This window comes from Denticeps clupeoides, chromosome 2 (assembly GCF_900700375.1).
Source record: "Denticeps clupeoides chromosome 2, fDenClu1.1, whole genome shotgun sequence".
Classification (NCBI taxonomy): Eukaryota; Metazoa; Chordata; class Actinopteri; order Clupeiformes; family Denticipitidae; genus Denticeps; species Denticeps clupeoides.
This window is the reverse complement of record NC_041708.1, coordinates 14588199-14607116: the sequence shown is the minus strand read 5'-3', so window position 1 is coordinate 14607116 and position 18918 is coordinate 14588199. Positions and strand designations below refer to the sequence as shown.

General features: G+C 42.0%; 1 protein-coding gene across 5 annotated transcripts in view; it reads left to right on the top strand.

Annotated features, from left to right (window-relative positions):
• The window catches only part of sufu (suppressor of fused homolog (Drosophila)), a 37926-nt gene that overhangs the window by 4529 nt on the left and 14479 nt on the right, over nucleotides 1–18918 (top strand). For 3 of the 5 annotated variants that reach the window (XM_028967131.1, XM_028967133.1, XM_028967129.1), the window contains exons 3-8: nucleotides 1553–1689; nucleotides 4362–4504; nucleotides 12825–12910; nucleotides 13051–13123; nucleotides 13400–13556; nucleotides 14960–15062. In XM_028967131.1, the coding sequence (XP_028822964.1) occupies nucleotides 1553–1689; nucleotides 4362–4504; nucleotides 12825–12910; nucleotides 13051–13123; nucleotides 13400–13556; nucleotides 14960–15062 (699 nt within the window). The remainder of the gene's footprint in view (nucleotides 1–1552; nucleotides 1690–4361; nucleotides 4505–12824; nucleotides 12911–13050; nucleotides 13124–13399; nucleotides 13557–14959; nucleotides 15063–18918) is intronic. The other 2 variants (XM_028967132.1, XM_028967130.1) reach the window with 1 other exon arrangement.

Genomic DNA, 18918 nt, shown 5'->3' with positions numbered 1-18918 from the left:
TAACAGAAATGTACTTGAAGTGGCTGCATAACCTTTGCAGATTACACTGTTCAAAATACCTGTTATTGCACAGTAACAGACAAATGCATTGCATATACAGTCAGCAAATTAAAAATGATTGATGTGAAAGACTGGGGTCTTTTTTTAGTAGATTAAATTTATTTTGACCAAGATTTTTTTAAGGACATAATTTAGTTGAGTTTAAACTGCAAAAATATCATATCATGAATTAAGTATCGTGATAGTATTGTATAGTGAGATATTTGCCAAGACCCACCCCTATTGATAAGGGTGTGGGCCCAGTTAAGTGTATGTGCAAAGTTTCCAGAATAGATGCAGCACTTTTTAGTGGAAACTGGAACTTCCTTACGACATTGACTGATCTGCACCAAACTTGTAACGATTGACGAGAGTCCCAGTCTGATTTAATGCATGAATTTCCTAGAGTAGTTGGAACAGCGCCAACTAGTGGAAAAAGGAAATATTTTACTACAATTTAATACAATTGTTTAGAACATAGTTACGTGGCTGCTGGAAGTGGCAACCTGCGCATGCCACGAGATACGTAATGTGCTTTGTAGAGATGGGGGAAAGATCTATACAGCATAATATTGCAATATTTTATGTGCTGATATTTGATCGCTACAGGGACACAAAATATTGATATTTCTGAGTACAAATTTTGTATGCAAAGTGTTTTAGTGAGATCAGCAGAGGTAAGAGTCAGCATGCGAATACAACCTTCACTCCTGTAGATAACACTGTACAGTACCTGGCATTTTAAATTACCACTTGGCATTTCATGCAGAGTGAAATCACAAAAAACGACAGACCAGCGATTGTCAGTATGGCAGCCCATTAAAAATTTGTAACATAAAAATAAAACTGATAGTATGAGCTAGTATGTATCTAATCGCGATGCATTGATTATACGATTAATTTCAACACCCCTACTGCATACTGTAAATACATTCTTATCCCCTGGCTTCATATTCAAAAAAAGATCTAATCACTTGTTATTTTATTTATTTATTATAAGGATTTCTGTATTTCTGAAAGATACGTGGTCAACATTTAAAATAAATCTCTTCTCTCTGCCGCTTCTCTCTGCCGCTTACATGTGATTGCTGGACTTAGCAAGCCACTCAATTTTACAATTGATTCAAAGGGTTGAAAGAATAAACAGCTTTTTTAAACGCATCACCATAGCCAACCATGTGCTGCGTCAAAAACAGCATCCTTTGTATCAGTATCAAATTTTATATTTCAGTATTGTGACAAGCCTATTACTATTGCATACACTTATAATATCAAGAAGAATGAAACAAAAAATAAAGAACACCAGTATCAGTTTATTATTAAATATTTTAGGTAATTATACTTATTCTTTGTAAAGTGGTTCATGTTAGAAATTGTTGCAGACATGAGTGTCACTAAACCTTCTTTGATTTTATTATTTAGAAACCCGAACACTGTATAAGGTTTTACATTAATATGTAAAGGTTTCAATTGTTTCTGAAGCTTGATTACACTTGATTACATTCTCTCCCAGGTTCACAGGACCTGATGGACCCAGTGGTTTTGGCTTTGAGTTGACCTTCAGGCTAAAGAGAGAAGCAGGAGAGACTGCACCCCCCACCTGGCCAGCAGAGCTGATGCAGGGTTTGGCACGCTATGTCTTCCAGTCAGGTGAGTTTCGGTGTTATCCCGAGTGGTCATAAAGTCTTTATTGTTATCAGGAATCATGTTGTGCATGGACTGATGTTTTCATAGACAACAAACTGCTGGGGGTGACTGCTTAAATTAACACCTACATTTTCTTGCTCTGGATAAGGGCGTCTGGTAAATGTAAGAAATAGATACACATTTATATATGTATATACATATACATACAATATATAAACATATTGAAATCATACAGTATGCTCAGTCTGTACAGTGCAACCATAACGTATTCACAGGGCATTTTATTTGTTATTGCTTTATTCTATTATAAATTAAAATTGTTCCTCAAAATTCTAAACACCCCATAATGACTAAATCTGGAAGAGTTTTGGCAACTGAAATAAAAATGGAAAAAAAGCTCAGGTCCATCCTGTTTCCCCTGATAATCCTTGAAATGTTTCTGCATCTTAATTGGAGTCCACCTGTGGAAAAAAATAGATCAGTGGACATGATTTGGAAAGGCACACACCTGTCTAAAAGGTCCCACAATTGACTGTTCATGTCAGAGCACAAATCAAGCATGAAGTCAAAGGAAAGTCTGTACACCTTTGAGACAGGATTTTGGGAATGTTAAAGAAAAATTGCTGCTTTGAAGATCCCAATGAGCACAGTGGCCTGCAATATGTAAGTGGAAGAATATCAAAACCACCAGGACTCTTCCTAGAGCTGGCTGGCTACCTATACTGAGCGACTGGAGGAGAAGGGTTGTAGTAGAACCCGATTGTCACTCTGTCAGAGATCCTCTATGGACAGAGAAGAATCTTCTAGAAGGACAACCATCTTTGCAGCAATCCACCAATCAGGTCTATATGGTAGAGTGGCCAGAAGGAAGCAACTCCTTAGTAAAAAAACACATAGAAGTTCATCTGGAGTTTGCTAAAATGCACCTGAAGGACTCTCAGACCATCAGAAACAAAATTCTCTGGTCTGATGAGACAAAGATTGAATGCCAGGATGAAACCAGGCTCATCACCAGGCCATTACAATCCCTACAGTGAAGCATGGTATGGCAACATCATGCTGTTGGGATGTTTCTCAGCTGCAGAAAATGGGAGACTAGTTAGGATAGAGGGAAAGATGGCTTCATTTTAATGAATGAAAGGGAAAGATTACTTAATGACAAATTTACAAATTTACAATAAAGGAGTGGTTTTGCAAGTGGTGACAACAGACCACTTCTTAGTTCCTGTGCTTTCTGGCTGTTTTGGTTAGTTTTGAATGCTGGCGGCCCTTTCACTCTAGTGGGAGCATGAGACTGAGTCTACAACCCACACAAGGCTCAGGTAGTGCAGCTTATCCAGGTTTGCCCATCAATGCGAGCTCTGGCAAGAAGGTTTGCTCTCTGTCAGCACTTTCAGGAGACAGGCCAGTATATCAGGAGACTATGCGATATTTATACATTTACAACTACAATGCTTACTATCACAGATCTGTAGTACCTTTGCTAGCTTTGCATAGTGAATCACGTCACATGGTGCTGCGTACACTGCTTACACCTGAAGATGGATGCCCAAACTTGATGGAGGCCCATTTTTTGCGAGCTTGCATGTACTTGGAGGAAGAAACACTGTTTAAGTTAAGCTTTTCAGGGTTGATTAGTATTTTAGTAATTTTGACTTCTTTTTTTGGTCATGAAAATTGGTAAGAACCTGGGTAAACTAGACAATAAATACTGAGAAATAATAAACTTTTACATAATTTTTAAAGATTCTGTATGTAAATGTAATCTCAATGATTCTTTCATGTGTTAAAAGAAAATGAATGTTATATGGGTTTGAGACAGTGGCATTGGCAGAGATAAAGATGCTGGATATGGGGTGACTAGCATAGTTGTTTTTGTTGGCCTGTCTTTAATTTTAGTTTTACTCTAGCCTTTGTGTCAACCTGCCATTTTTGTTTTTATTCATGTTAGTCACTTATTTTAGTCTAGTCAAGTTTCAGTCGACTAAATGTCTGAACATTTTATTCTTACTTGAGTCAGAATTGTCTCAATGACTATTTTAGTCTAGTTTACTCAATGAATATTGTATTTTAGTCTCTTGTGTTATTAATACAATTATTATTACCATCACATGACCAGCATTAAATTCTCTCCTCTATCTGTCATTGTAAAGGTTTGTTTCCAAAGATATTCCGTTGCATATTCCGTCAACAAAAAAACTAGTGACATGGATGGACAGGATTAGGATGGGAGACAGATGGGTGAGATTGTGTTGGTACAGAGGACATACATTAAGGATGGTGAATGATGCTGAGGATGGATCTGTCTGGTAAGATGAAAGGAAGTCCTAGTAGGAGGCTTATGGATGTTATGAGAGTGGACATGCAGGTCATTTGTCTGGAAGAGAAAGATCTAGAGTGTGTGCATTTCCAAATTTCCATGTCTAATCATATGAATTTACCACAGGTGTTCACTCAAGTTGTGGAAATTTCTGTACGATGCAAACAGGATGCGCCTTTTACTTTTGAGTGTCATGGCCAAGGCTGTGCTCATGGTTTATTTTTCCATTATCACTGTGGGTTATTGTTTGGAATTTTGAGGTAAAAAAATTTCTCCCATATAGGATTATTCTTATGTTTAACAGTACTACTATGATATAAATCCTGACAACAATATATTCCTCTTGATTGTACAGACAACACATTCTGCACTGGCGATCACATCTCATGGCACTGCCCCCTGGACAACAGCGAGTCGCGCATTCAGCACATGCTGCTTACCGAAGACCCACAGATGCAGCCAGTGCAGACACCTTTTGGACATGTCAGCTTCTTGCAGGTTAGCACTTATCAGCACACCTCAAGGTCTTCAGTTGTTTGATCTGTCTGTTGAATGTGAAATATGAAAGTGAAGTGATTGTCATTGTGAAACACACCACAGCACACGGTGCACACAACAAAATGTGTTCTCTACTTTTAACCCATCAACCTTGGTGAGCAGTGTGCAGCCATGAAAGGGACCCTGGGATCAGTGTGTAGGGACTGTGCTTTGCTTAGTGGCACATTGGTGGTTTGGGATTCGAAACCAATCTTGTGATTAGGCCCACCACTGGCCAAAAATCTGCAATAAATCTTCACTGAGTAACATAGTATAAAGGTCGGGTAATTATACACAATTAGGGATAGTGGTAATCTATTATGATCTATTATGATGATGAGCTTTGGGCATATTTATTCAGTCACACATAGCAGACATTCATAACCAATCATAATTTCTCTCATGACAACACAGCAGTCTCAACTCTGTATAAGCTTGACTGATTAGCTGGCTCTTGAAAGGTTAATCTTGGAATTGTGAAAAATATGTGAATATCATAAATTACAGACTATAAGCCACTACTCTTATCACACGATTTGAGAACTGTAGCTTTTACAACTAATTTATGGATCAATTTAGTCAATTAATGAAACGGCAAACTCACTGTAACAGTCGTCACTTGTATGTGACTTTAAGGTACTCCCCTTAAATCACACCTGTACACCCATAAACTCAGCTCAAATGCACAAATCCACCTGTGATTGAGTAAATATGTCTAAAGCGGATTATCATAAGCAACTTGAATTTTGTCACTATTACTAAGCACAATCACATCACACAGCCATACTAGCTTGACTAATGCAGACAAACGGGGTGGTACAAACCAAACCATGACTGTGAACTGTGGATTTTGTAGTGTCAGTTCACAATATTCATAATATAAATTAATGTTTATTTTGATTACTCCCCACTCATGTTTACTTTGATTACTTTCCTTATATCTGGAGATTATCAATGAACTTGACTCCAATGCCATTCAAAGCATGTGAGTAGTTTGTAAAGATAAAAACATTGCTTTCCTATATCATGGATATAACAGTAACACTTTTTCACTGCTATCTAGCAGACGATATAGAAGCCTGCAGACCAGGATCAGCCAACACAGGAACAGTTTCTTTCCCTTTGTCGTCACCCTCCTAAACTGCTGAACTGTTACACTACTGCACTACACTTTACGTACAGTGTGGCATTCCTGTAATCTTTGTATTTTTCTGTATATAAGATTTCTTCTATCTTTAGGACCAGAGTACTGTAGGTGCAAAGCCCTATTGCTTTGGCAAAGATTATTATTCTCCTTCTTGCAGACTTTTTCAGGTGCTTCCTATGCATGAAAACTCCCCACAAATCACAATTCATGCAAAGGTCGTACACAGACAGGTTTTAGCCCAGGCGTGGCCAAGGGGCTCAACAGTGTATTACCGTAACGCATTACCCGTTCTGGTGCATGGACACATTTTGATGGCGATGCGTGATACATGGCGATCATGTGTATCTCATCAAGACAAGTTTATGATAATCTCACACTCAATAGCTCTGCCCAACAGGAAGTGAGAGAATCTGGATTGTTTAATTTTTTCATACAAAGAAATTTGAAATAAGGATCCTAGTCCCTTTGTCTGATTCACTCCAAATTTGCCTTGAATGTAGATCCATTCATCATGCTAAATTGCATAGCTTTTTTTGAAAACTTGAACGGTCTTAAAATGGCACGGTGATGGGTTAAATGCAGAGAACAAATTTCACTGTGTGCTTTGCTGCTGTGTATCACATGTGACTGTTACGTCCCCGGTCTAGGGTCAGGGACATAACAAATGGGACATATGAGTATAAACTCCAAAACGACGCAACAACACTTCAATGCTAATCTTTTATTACAAACAAACACATTTAAACAACAAAACAAACACAAAACAGGTCTGGGCAGTCTAAGTCTTATCTTCTCGTACTAATCCTTCACTTCACCAACAACCTTCTTCTCTCACATCAACAGTCTATCTTCACCAACAAAGTCCTCTCTTCCCCAATCATTCTTTCTTCACCAAACATTCTCCTCCTCTTTTCACCAACAGTTTTCTTCTTCACCAAAGCAGCCGCCATTTTGAATCCTCTTCCTGATTACAGTCATGGCAGGAAGTGGGAGGAGTCCAATCATGGGCTGATGAGGAGCCACCCTGCAACATTACAGAGACAGAAAGAGAGAGAGACACACACAAACACAACAGAAAAAGAACATAGTCTGCCACGGGACGTCACACCCCCACCACCAAAAATCAACGTACTATGTTGATTCACCAAAAACGTAACCTAAAAGGCATAACCGTATATTCTAAGAAATTATCCGGTGTGACGAAAGCAGAAATTTCAGAAGCTCGGGGAGTCAACGGAACTTGCCAGTAACCACGAAGCAAGTTTAATTTACTGACTATACGAGCCGAACCAACCCTATCAACACAATCTTCCATTCGGGGCAATGGAAATGAGTCTGGTCTAGTTACTGCATTTACTTTTCTGTAATCAGTACAGAAACGAACTGTACCATCAGGCTTAGGTACTAACAGACAGGGACTACTCCATGGACTACAGCTTGGCACAGACAACCCGTGTTCCAACAAATAATCAACCTCAGACTGCATTACTGTACGCTTAGTGGGATTTAGTCTGTACGGGTGCTGTCTGATCGGGGCATGTTCACCAACATCAATGTCATGCTTTAATACTGTAGTACATGACTGAACATCACCAAACAATATCTTATATGTCCGAATTAAAATCATAACCTGCTCCCGTTCATTAAGAGGCAAATGTGACAGTTTTGTAAGATCACACTCTTGTGTAATCTGGGTGAAGACACAGGAACATTTCCCAGATGTAACCCATCCTCCTCGGGAGAATATGCATCCAGCAGGGGCATAGAAGCCACAGATAACACAGCTCCTTTACCCGGTGGATCTGCATTGTCCTGTGTTGCATCACTGTCTCTCATAACGTATTTCTTGAGCATGTTCACATGACATACACGCATTTTACATTTTCGGTCAGGAGTGCGAATAACGTAATCAGTGTCACTTAACTGGGACTCCACCACATAAGGACCTGAGAATTTTGCTTGGAGAGCAGACCCCATTAGTGGTAATAAAACCCGAACTCGATCACCCGGCTGAAAAGATCGAGAGACTGCTTTCTGATCATATCGGGCTTTCATAGACCCTTGTGCATGTTGTAAGGAAGCTCAAGCAGTAGCACAAGCATTATGAAGCTGTTCCCGAAAGGAACTGACATGATCCAGCACATTAGTCTCTGTAAATGGTTCAGCTACCCAGGCTTCTTTAAGAAGCTTGAGTGGACCACGCACGGTGTGACCGAATACAAGGTCAGCAGGACTGAATCCCAAAGACTCCTGAACAGTTTCACGAATGGCAAACAACAATAGTGGGAGACCCTCATCCCACTCTTTAGCCGAAGCTAAGCAATAAGTACGGAGCATGGACTTCAGAGTTTGGTGAAAAGTTCCAATGCTCCTTGTGACTGAGGATTTTTAAGCACTTGATACCAGATGCTTTATTTGTAATTCCTCCAAAACTTGCTTAAAAAGGCAAGACAGGAAATTCGAACCTTGTTCCGTTTGGACCAATTTTGGAAGTCCAAAAGTAGAAAAGAACTTCACTAAGGCTCTCACTATATTCTTAGCCTTTAGTGAGCGTAACGGAACTGCTTCCGGGAAACGTGTGGCACTACACATTATCGTCAGCAAGTATTTAAAACCTGTTTTGGTACGAGGAAGTGGACCAACACAATCTAAAATTATCTTCGAAAATGGTTCGGTTAGGACAGGCACAGGACAGAGTGGCGCGGGCAGAATTGATTGGTTCGGTTTACCAGCCAATTGACAAACGTGAAAGTGAAAGTGAAGTGATTGTCACACGTGATGCACAGCACACAGTGCACACAGTGAAATTTGTCCTCTGCATTTAACCCATCACCCTGAGTGAGCAGTGGGCAGCCATGACAGGCGCCCAGGGAGCAGTGTGTGGGGACGGTGCTTTGCTCAGTGGCACCTCAGTGGTACCTTGGCAGATCGGGATTCGAACCAGCAACCTTCTGATTACGGGGCCGCTTCCTTAACCACTAGGCCACCACTGCCCACGAAGCAAGTTTAATTTACTGACTATACGAGCCGAACCAACCCTATCAACACAATCTTCCATTCGGGGCAACGGAAATGAGTCTGGTCTAGTTACTGCATTTACTTTTCTGTAATCAGTACAGAAACGAACTGTACCATCAGGCTTAGGTACTAACAGACAGGGACTACTCCATGGACTACAGCTTGGCACAGACAACCCGTGTTCCAACAAATAATCAACCTCAGACTGCATTACCGTACGCTTAGTGGGATTTAGTCTGTACGGGTGCTGTCTGATCGGGGCATGTTCACCAACATCAATGTCATGCTTTAATACTGTAGTACATGATTGAACATCACCAAACAATATCTTATATGTCCGAATTAAAATCATAACCTGCTCCTGTTCATTAAGAGGCAAATGTGACAGATGTGCATCTAAGTTTTGTAAGATCACTCTGTTCGGTGGATCTACATTGTCCTGTGTTGCATCACTGTCTCTCTCTGACATGATCAACAATATTGAGCAACATCAGATTTCAACCCAGGCCGAAAGAAATGGCGCAAAATCCGGTTATATGTTTTTGTTACTCCTAAGTGTCCAGACATCACGTTGTCATGCCCTAAACACAGTACCTGAGACCGATACTTAAGAGGAACCACCACTTGATATACTGAATTCCAACCTACATCATCAGCAGTTGGAGGATTCCACTTCCTCATCAAGATCCCTTTATCCCAGAAAAAGGCTACCAAATTTGCAGTTATGTTGGCCTTGTCAACAACAGCCGAACGACACTGCGTTAAAGTAGAGTCTTTTCGCTGCTCCTGGGACATAAGTGTTTTACTTACAGGCAGCGACATTGTCTCATCACCAGGGACATTAACAGCTCGCATCCGCGGCGCTCCCTCCACCACTCCGCCGTCTGATGGCGCTGCACGGGAGACCAGAGGGTCAGAAACAGCCATAAACGTATCATAAACGTATCGGGTGACTGCACAAGCAGGGAAAACTGACTCATAACCCGGCACCACTGAAGAGGGTGGAACTGTAGGGTTATCGATGACCTCCGGAAGGGGAAGAACTTTCCCTCCAGCCAAATCATTCCCAAGAATAAAATCGATTCCCTGCATAGGCATTTCGGGGCGCACTGCAACTTTGCACGAACCTGAAAATAAAGCACAGTGCAGGTTTACAACGTGCAGTGGCACCTTAACGATGCCTAATTCAATACCCCGCACCAGTACATAAGAGCCACAGAACGTGTCATCAGAAAAGGGCCAGACATTCGCTAAAACAAAAGACTGCGCAGCACCGGTGTCTCGTAAAATGCGCACTGGCACTGCACTACTGTTTCCAGCAGCTGCGGAAACTGTACCAGCAAGCACAAAAGGTTCATAAACAGGATCAACCATAGTGGGGACACTCACAGCAGACTGAACAAACCCAACCCCTTTTGGTGAGGATTTTGGAAGTGAACTGTGCTTCTTTATAAGCTTAGCGATGAGTTGGCCGGTCTCGTGACAATAAAAACATGCGCGACCATCACTAAAGGAAACGGGCGTAGATCAAAATACGTTCCGATCCCGTCGGAAACTCACATCCCGATCTGGTTTTCGTGAGACTTAATAAAACACAACTTTGAGTAAGCACAAACTCATCTGCGCAGACGGCTGCCTGCGTCAGCGTTGACACTTTCTGGTCGTTCAGATGAGTGGCAACAGCTTACGGCACTGGAAACACACGTTCTCTCTGGCAAACTCCACATATGAAATTTGCTCACCTTTCCTAGACTTCCGGAACTTTTGACGGTACGCTTCCGGGACAAGTTCGTACGCATTCAGAATTGAAGTCTTTACCACATCATAGTCAGAGCTCTGCTGCACAGAAAGAGAAGAGTAAACTTCTTGAGCCTTGCCCACAAGAACACACTGCAGTAGCAGCATCCAAACTACTTTAGGCCACTGTAAAGTTGTTGCTTTGTTGCTCAAAGTGACTGAAATATTTTTCCACCTCGTTCTCAGAAAATGGAGGAACCAGTCTAATATGTCGGCCGACGTCGAAAGCAGGGGTTTGCGACTCGGTTTGAGGAGGTGCCAGAACAGACTTGGAAGCCAATTCAAGTTCGAGACGTTTTAATTCTAGGTCTCGTTCTTGACGTTCACGCTCAAACTGGCGTTCGCGATCACGTTCTTCCAACTCCAATTGCTTAAGGTGCAACTTTAACACATGGTACCCCCTTTTCCACCAACCCGATTTTTAACGCTGTTACTAATAAGTCTTTCAACTTCCTATCGGGGCTGGCAATGGGTATGCCATAAAAGTCAGCTACACCCAATAGCTGCTCCTTGGTTAACTCTGCTAACATCTCATCGGAAGGGAACTCAACAAAACCTGTTGCCACAGTGACCTGTAATTCTAATCTCACAACAAAATATAAATTGAATTACTGGTGATCCCACCAAAACAAAAAGAAACTACACAGACCCAACTACGGCTCACTGGGATGTATACCAGAGTCAGTCTGCTCCTGTGGGATTCTAGGAACTCCAGCTCCTACTCTACCTAACCAGCCAGCTACCTAAGATCTAGCTAGTCTTCGGGGAAGTTACCAGTTTTAGGCACCTTTAAACGCAAGCTCGCAACATTTCCAGTCTCTGACTGAGACAGAAATGCTCGACGCGTACCTCCCCCTGGATTTTTCCCCAAAAATAACAAACCAAAACAATAAACAAACATAACTAACAGCGTCCGTTGGAAGGACCCGCTCAAGGCAGAACCCAGCTGGACAGCTCTACCTATCCAGAGTTCACCAGAAAACCCACATAAACATAAAAAAACTCAAACTCACCCAGATGAGAACAGTTGCTAAGGTCCACAGCCTACACAATATCCTACCTACGCGATAGGAAATCCCGGACAAGCCCCCAAAATTTGTTACGTCCCCGGTCTAGGGTCAGGGACATAACAAATGGGACATATGAGTATAAACTCCAAAACGACGCAACAACACTTCAATGCTAATCTTTTATTACAAACAAAGACATTTAAACAACAACACAAGCACAAAACAGGTCTGGGCAGTCTAAGTCTTATCTTCTCGTCCTAATCCTTCACTTCACCAACAACCTTCTTCTCTCACATCAACAGTCTATCTTCACCAACAAAGTCCTCTCTTCCCCAATCATTCTTTCTTCACCAAACATTCTCCTCCTCTTTTCACCAACACTTTTCTTCTTCACCAAAGCAGCCGCCATTTTGAATCCTCTTCCTGCTTACAGTCATGGCAGGAAGTGGGAGGATCCAATCACGGGCTGACGAGGAGCCACCCTGCAACATTACAGAGACAGAAAGAGAGAGAGACACACACAAACACAACAGAAAACACCCATAGTCTGCCACGGGACGTCACAGTGACAATCACTACACTTTAACTTTAAATGTTTCTTGCCCATAACATTTCAAATGCAAGGTACAGGCTGTGATTTTGGAGTGAATCATTTTTTTTATTTTTATTCTATAACCTACATACCTCAAACCTTGTAAACATGTGTGTCAATACAATCTTAATTTACATCCATTTGCTAAAATGCATAAAAATATTTATTTTTTTGCATTATATGTTTTCTCACCTCCCAAACTTTCATGCTCAGTTAACTAATGCAACATCCATTTCACATCAAAATTGAAAAGTTGAACATTTCACATATAAAAATGTATTTCCTTGAATGTTTTTGCTCACATACTTGGCCAATAAACATCATACTTATTCTGATATGGCACTTCCTTTCAAAAAACGTATACCAGTGTCCCCACACACTGCTCCCTGGGCGCCTTTCATGGCTGCCCACTGCTAACTAAGGGTGATTGGTTAAATGCAGAGGACACATTTTGTCGTATTACCATGTGCTGTGCTTGTTGAGTATCACAATGACAATCACTTCACTTTCACCAGGAAGCCAAGGGAAATCAATACTCACAGCCTGAAAGTATTGTTTGCATATTTTCTATTGGAGTTAAAAGCTGCATGTCATCAAATTGGTCATCCTTATGATGTGTAGCGGTTTGCTCATTGTGTTTGGATTTTTATGGATGTACTTTTGTGCTGGATTCCTGCATGTTTGATGGAGTAATTGTGGTGTGTGTGATTCCCGCAGATTGTCGGTGTGTGCACAGAGGAGCTTCAGGCTGCACAGCAATGGAACGGTCAGGGCATCTTAGACCTGCTCCGTGGGGTGCGAGTGTGAGTTAAAACCCAAGAGAAAACTATCCAAAATCTGTGTACAGTTATGCAGCTTTTCGTTATCATTTTGCTGACATGACCAGTGACTTAAGCAGCCGTTTCTTATTAGCCTTTAGTAACCTTCATGTGCTGCTTTGCAGGGCAGGAGGGCCATGGTTAATCACCGACATGAGGAGAGGAGAGACAGTATTTGACATCGACCCACACTTACAAGTAAGGCTTTCCTCAGTTCTTTCCAGAGCTGTTTAATTATTAACATATATCTCTAGGTGTTTGTTCACTAGAATTGGCTAGATCAGTGAAATGATTTATTTGTCATCACAATTTAAGACATACTGTGAAGAAGCAGTGGGCTTATAAGGTCTGATTGATTTAGCTGTATTAAATGGCACACTGTGTTTTTTGTTTTTTGTATACATTTTTGTAAAACACTGAATTTGGTGCAAGGATTTCTGTGGATAAGTTGTGTGTGTCTGTGTCTATTCCAAGCAGGACTCTATTGATAAAGGTGTTGAGACTGACGGTTCTAACTTGAGTGGTGTCAGTGCTAAGTGTTCCTGGGAGGACGTGAGTCGGCCCCCAGAGGATGAGGACGACAGCCGCAGCATCTGCATTGCTTCTCAGCCACGGAGGTTGTCTGACAAAGGTGGGCAGGGTTACCTTGTTCAGAAGGACCCTAAAGAAGACTAATTTGTCTATACTTTAAAATGGTGCATTCAGTAACCAGATAAGGCTGAGCTATATGGAGAAAAATTTGGCTATTTAAACCATAGGAATTACTGTGCAACAACATGCAGATTCTGGGCTGAACCAACTGTACCACAAGCTCACTGAGACTTCATTCACACTGATGCATTAGAAAGATGACTACTATTTTATAATATAAGTTTTTATAATAGTATAATGGGTCCATTTTTTAATTGTGTGAAAATTTATTTTTTCTTGCCCAGCCGTACTCTGCAGGTTTCTATTCAAAGCAATGCATGCCAGTCTTAGTCACTTTGATAATCTCAAGTAGGGATGCGTAGTGTAAATGGTATGTGATATGAATTTGTCCAACAGGAGAGATTTTGATTATACCAGCCTACCGCAGAAATATCCGCTCCTTGCGAAAATGACAGTCACATCACCTGCATGAAACCATGCCTACTTGCTGCACGAGGCATTGGTTTTGGGCGAGAGACACAGCAGGGTTTCTGTGGCTTCTTAAAAAGTCCTAAATTCGAGTTTCCAAAAATATAAGATAACATTGAAAATGACTAGTATTCCTTAAATTCAGAGTTTGAAACTCTTAAGAAATACTGAAGACCCACTAAATCAAATTAAACAAATTTTCAATCTGTCAGATATCCACTCGTCACTGGTCACTGCGCACTTTTACGAAGTACAATGCATGCATGGAGATGACCAGGGGCAGCCCTAGTGCAAGGGCCAAAAAAAAAAAAAAAAATGTGATTTTAAAAAATCACAATAAAAAAACTTTGAATCCTGGAACGATTGCACGATAAAATATGAACAAGCCTAGTTATATTTAAGTATTTTCTGACTTTTTTTTTTTTTTATGTAAAATCCAAACATTTTATAGAATCGCTCACATCATACAAATACCTGGTATTTCACAGGCGTTATAGGTGTGACAAAGTCCACTTTCAGTAGAATTGCCAGATATTGATTTGCCAGCTCTGCTATATGGTTATGCTATATGTTCATGTAAAAACTTACTTACTGCTGCAGTGCCTCTGCTATGGACATGTTACCCTTTCAAAAACAGTAACATTTAAAAGTACATATGAAATTATATGCCTCAATATATACGTCTATCATCAATGAATTCATTTATATTGCAATATGATTTTTTTTCTGCCATATCGACAATTCATTCACAGTGGGTTGCTTATGTTGTTTATTTTTAAGATGGAAAACTATATGAGATCACTGCAGATAAAATTTCTGCATTGAAACTTGTAAATTGTTTGTTTAGGTGCAGGAGGAGCAATGGACTATGGATGTAATTTGATGTGGAATTCTTAACATTGGTGTTCTCCACAGACACAGAGCAGATTAGAGAGGCACTGAGGAAGGGACTCGAGATTAACAGCAAGTCTGTGCTTCCACCAATCGACAGTCGGCGTCATGGTCATGACCGTCCCCAGTGAGTACCCATGCTGTTTATGTAGTTACTGTACACATAAGACAGGTGTATTTAATCCAAAATTAATCTACAACAGGATAAGACAAACAAAACAGGATTTCATTTGTGTTTTTGTCAAAGTAATTAAGACAATAAATGCCTGTCATGACTAATAAAAACAAGACTAAATATGGTTTACAGGATAAACTAAACTAAAATGTCTCTTCTTTTTGTTGAAAAATTCAAGACGAGACGATATGTCCTTGTTTAATCGTGTCAAAATATCGTGGTTTCTTTTTCCTGTATCTCCCATCTGGTCGCACAGATGGAGTCACTTCTGCAATATGCAATTGTGGCATTAATTACATTTCAGGAGATTTCTGATTGGTGACCAGATGTCTTGGAGAAAATAAAAATAACAAAAACTGAATGGAACAAATCAGAACATCTTCAGTTTCTGGAATGGATGTAGTGTATTCTTGCGTCTATAAGGTAACAATAATATAATAATAAGATTTGTTTAAACTTTGTTTAAATTGAATGAACAAAACTTTTACTAAAGGAACTTTTTTTGTCTGTTCTACTAGGTACTTGTACTATATTGACTGGGTTTAATAGAATTGCATTAAAAAAGACAAGCCATCAAAAACAACTATAATTTTAGTGCATGGTCTATGTACATATCCACTTGTGAGAAACACAATATGTAGTGCTATCAGAATGTAGTCCCATAATAGGTCCTCGTCTTCCTCTGTTTATCCGAGTCTGGGTCGCGGGGGCAGCATCCCAAGTAGGGAATCCCAGACAGCCCTCTCCCCAGCTACCTCCACCAGCTCCTCCAGCAGGACCCCAAGGCGTTCCCAGACCAGACTGGAGATATAATTTCTCCAGCGTGTCCTGGGTCAACCCGGGGGCCTCCTGCCGGCAGGAAATGCCCAAACCAGGAGGCATCCTGACCAGATGCCCGAACCACCCGAACTGGCTCCTCTCGATGTGGAGGGGCAGCGGTTCTACTCTGAGTCCCTCCCGAATGTCTGAGCTCCTCACCCTATCTCTAAAACAGCACCCGGCCACCCTACGGAGGAAACTCATTTCGTCCGTTTGCATTCTTTCGGTCATTAACCAAAGCTCATGACCATAGGTCAAGATTGGGACTAAGATCCACCAGTAAATCGAGAGCCTTGCTTTCTGGCTCACCTTCTTCTTCACCACGACAGATCGGTTGACATCACTGCGGACGCTGGCCCAAACCGCCTGTCGATCTCCTGCTCCCTTCTTACCTCACACGTGTCAAGATAATTAAACTCCTCCACTTGAGGCAGGACCTCTCTCCTGACCCGGAGTTGGCAAGCCACCATTTTTCCGGTCAAGAACCATGGTCTCATATTTGGAGGTGCTAATCCTCATCCCAGCCGCTTCGCACTCTGCTTCAAACCTACCCAGCAAGAGCTGAAGGTCAGAGCCTGATGAAGCTAGGAGGATCACATCATCTGCAAAAAGCAGAGATGAGATTCTCCTGCCACCAAACTCGACCCTCCCTTCACACCACGGCTGCATCTAGAAATTCTGTCCATATAGGTTATGAACAGAACCGGTTACAAAGGGCAGCCCTGGCGGAGTCCAACCCTCACCAGGAACAGGTCTGACTTACTGTTGGCTAAGCTCATGCTCCTCTGGTGCAGGGACAGAATGGCCCATAACAAAAGGCCATCCACCCCACACTCCTGGAGCGCCCCCCCCCATAGGGTGCCTCTGGAGACACGGTCATAAGCCTTCTCCAAATCCACAAAACATGTGGATTGGTTGGGCAAACTCCCATGCCCCCTTTTATCACCCCAGCAAGGGTAAAGAGCTGGTCCACAGTTCCACGGCCAGGACGAAAACTACATTGCTCCTACTTAATCTGAGATTCAACTATTGACCGGACCGTCCTCTCCAGTACTTTGGTGTAGACCTTTTTAGGGAGGCTGAGGAGTGTGATCCCCCTATGGTTGGAACACTCCCTCTGGTCCCCCTTCTTAAAAACGGGGACCACCACCCCAGTCTGCCACTCCACCGGAACTGTCCCCAATGTTGGTGGGATAGAGGAGCTCCTCGAAAGTATTCCTTCCACTGCCCGACTATAGCCCCAGTTGATGTCAGCAGCTCCCCATCCCCACTGTAAATAGTGTGACCAAGCGGCTGCCTTTCTCTCCTGAGGCCGATCAATAGTCTTTCTCCGTGGCCTCACTGAACTCCTCCCACACCCGAGATTTTGCCTCGGCGACTGCCACTGCTGCACCTTGCTTGGCAGTCCGCTGCTGACCTGTCTGAGCTTTTGGAGACCCACAGACCAGCCATGCCCTATAGACCTCCTTCTTTAGCCTGACTGCTCCCCTAACCTCTGGTGTCCACCAGCGGTGGGAAGACCATCTTGACAGGTTCTTCTGCCAGGCATTCCCTCACTGGTAGATGTTTGGGTCTACCAGGTCTACGTGGCATCTTTCCCTGCCACCTGATGCAACTCACCACCAGGTGGTGATCAGTTGACTGCTCCTCTCTTCACACGAATGTCCAAAACATATGGTCTCAGGTCAGATGAAACGACTACAAAGTCAATCCGCCCTCCACCTCTCACCCGGAGCAACTCCAGCAATGGAGATTGTCCAACCTCTCTTTAGAACTTGGGTTCCAGAGCCAATGCTATGTGTCAAGGTGAGTCTGACTATATCTAGCTAAAGCTCCCTTCTCGGTCTGCCACCCGATCCACATTGCACTTCATGTTCCTCCTTCTCACAGGCCTGGCTCCAGGGTGGGACCCCGGTAACCCTCTGGGCCAGGTACACTGGCTCTTTGTTGTTCTTTCCATGAAAGGTCTTCTGAACCATTCTTTGTCTCACCCTTAAACTAAGACCAATTTGTCATGGGAGACCCTACCAGGGGCACAAAGTGCCCCAGACAACATAGCCCCTAGGATCATTAGGGCTCTCAAACTCCTCCATCACGATAAGGTGACTGTTCAAGGAGGAGGTCCCATAATAGGGAGACAGATAATTCATATCAAGGGAAGAAATAAAGATCTACTTGGCTCGGCCTGTCATGGATTTATTTATTTATTTATTTATTTAAACTGTTCGAGAGCACCACCCGGTGAACTAAATTTGTATACAAAAATATAAATATTTTGTGTTCCTTTATTTATACAATATCAGCATGTAAAATATTGCAATATTATGCTGTATCGAATTTAACACCCCTAGTAAATAGAAGCACTTAAAGCATTTCAAACATGAACCTGCTCATTTCTAAGAGATTGTATTTTTGGATGAATGGTCTTTCTGTGTTGCCGTTTAGTCGCTGTGAAGCAGATAGCAGATTTATTCAGTTTCTATAAGTCAATGTGCTCTAGAGAAATGCTAAATACTTGTTTGACTGATCAATAGGAGCTGCATTTCTCTCCAGATTCTCCTGAATGTTGAGGTTTGAATTTCTCACTGGGCCCATGAAAACTGGTCAGGTACATCAAGAGACATCCAGCGTCAAGGAGATGCAGTAATGGACATATATCCCACTTCTGACAGATAATCCTGTTATGGGGCAGTGGTGGCCTAGCGGTTAAGGAAGCGGCCCTGTAATCAGAAGGTTGCGGTTCGAATCCCAATCCGCCGAGGTGCCACTGAGCAAAGCACCGTCTACACACACTGCTCCCCGGGCGCGTGTCATGGCTGCCCACTGCTCACTAAGGTGGGTTGATGGGCTTTATATACTGTTGACCATGACAAAAGTTGAAACCTACTCTGCACGGTCCAGTATCGTCAAAGCAACCCATAGTCCTAACATATGGAAAATACACAAGATGGCTATACCATATATTATATGCAACTATTAATTGCATGGA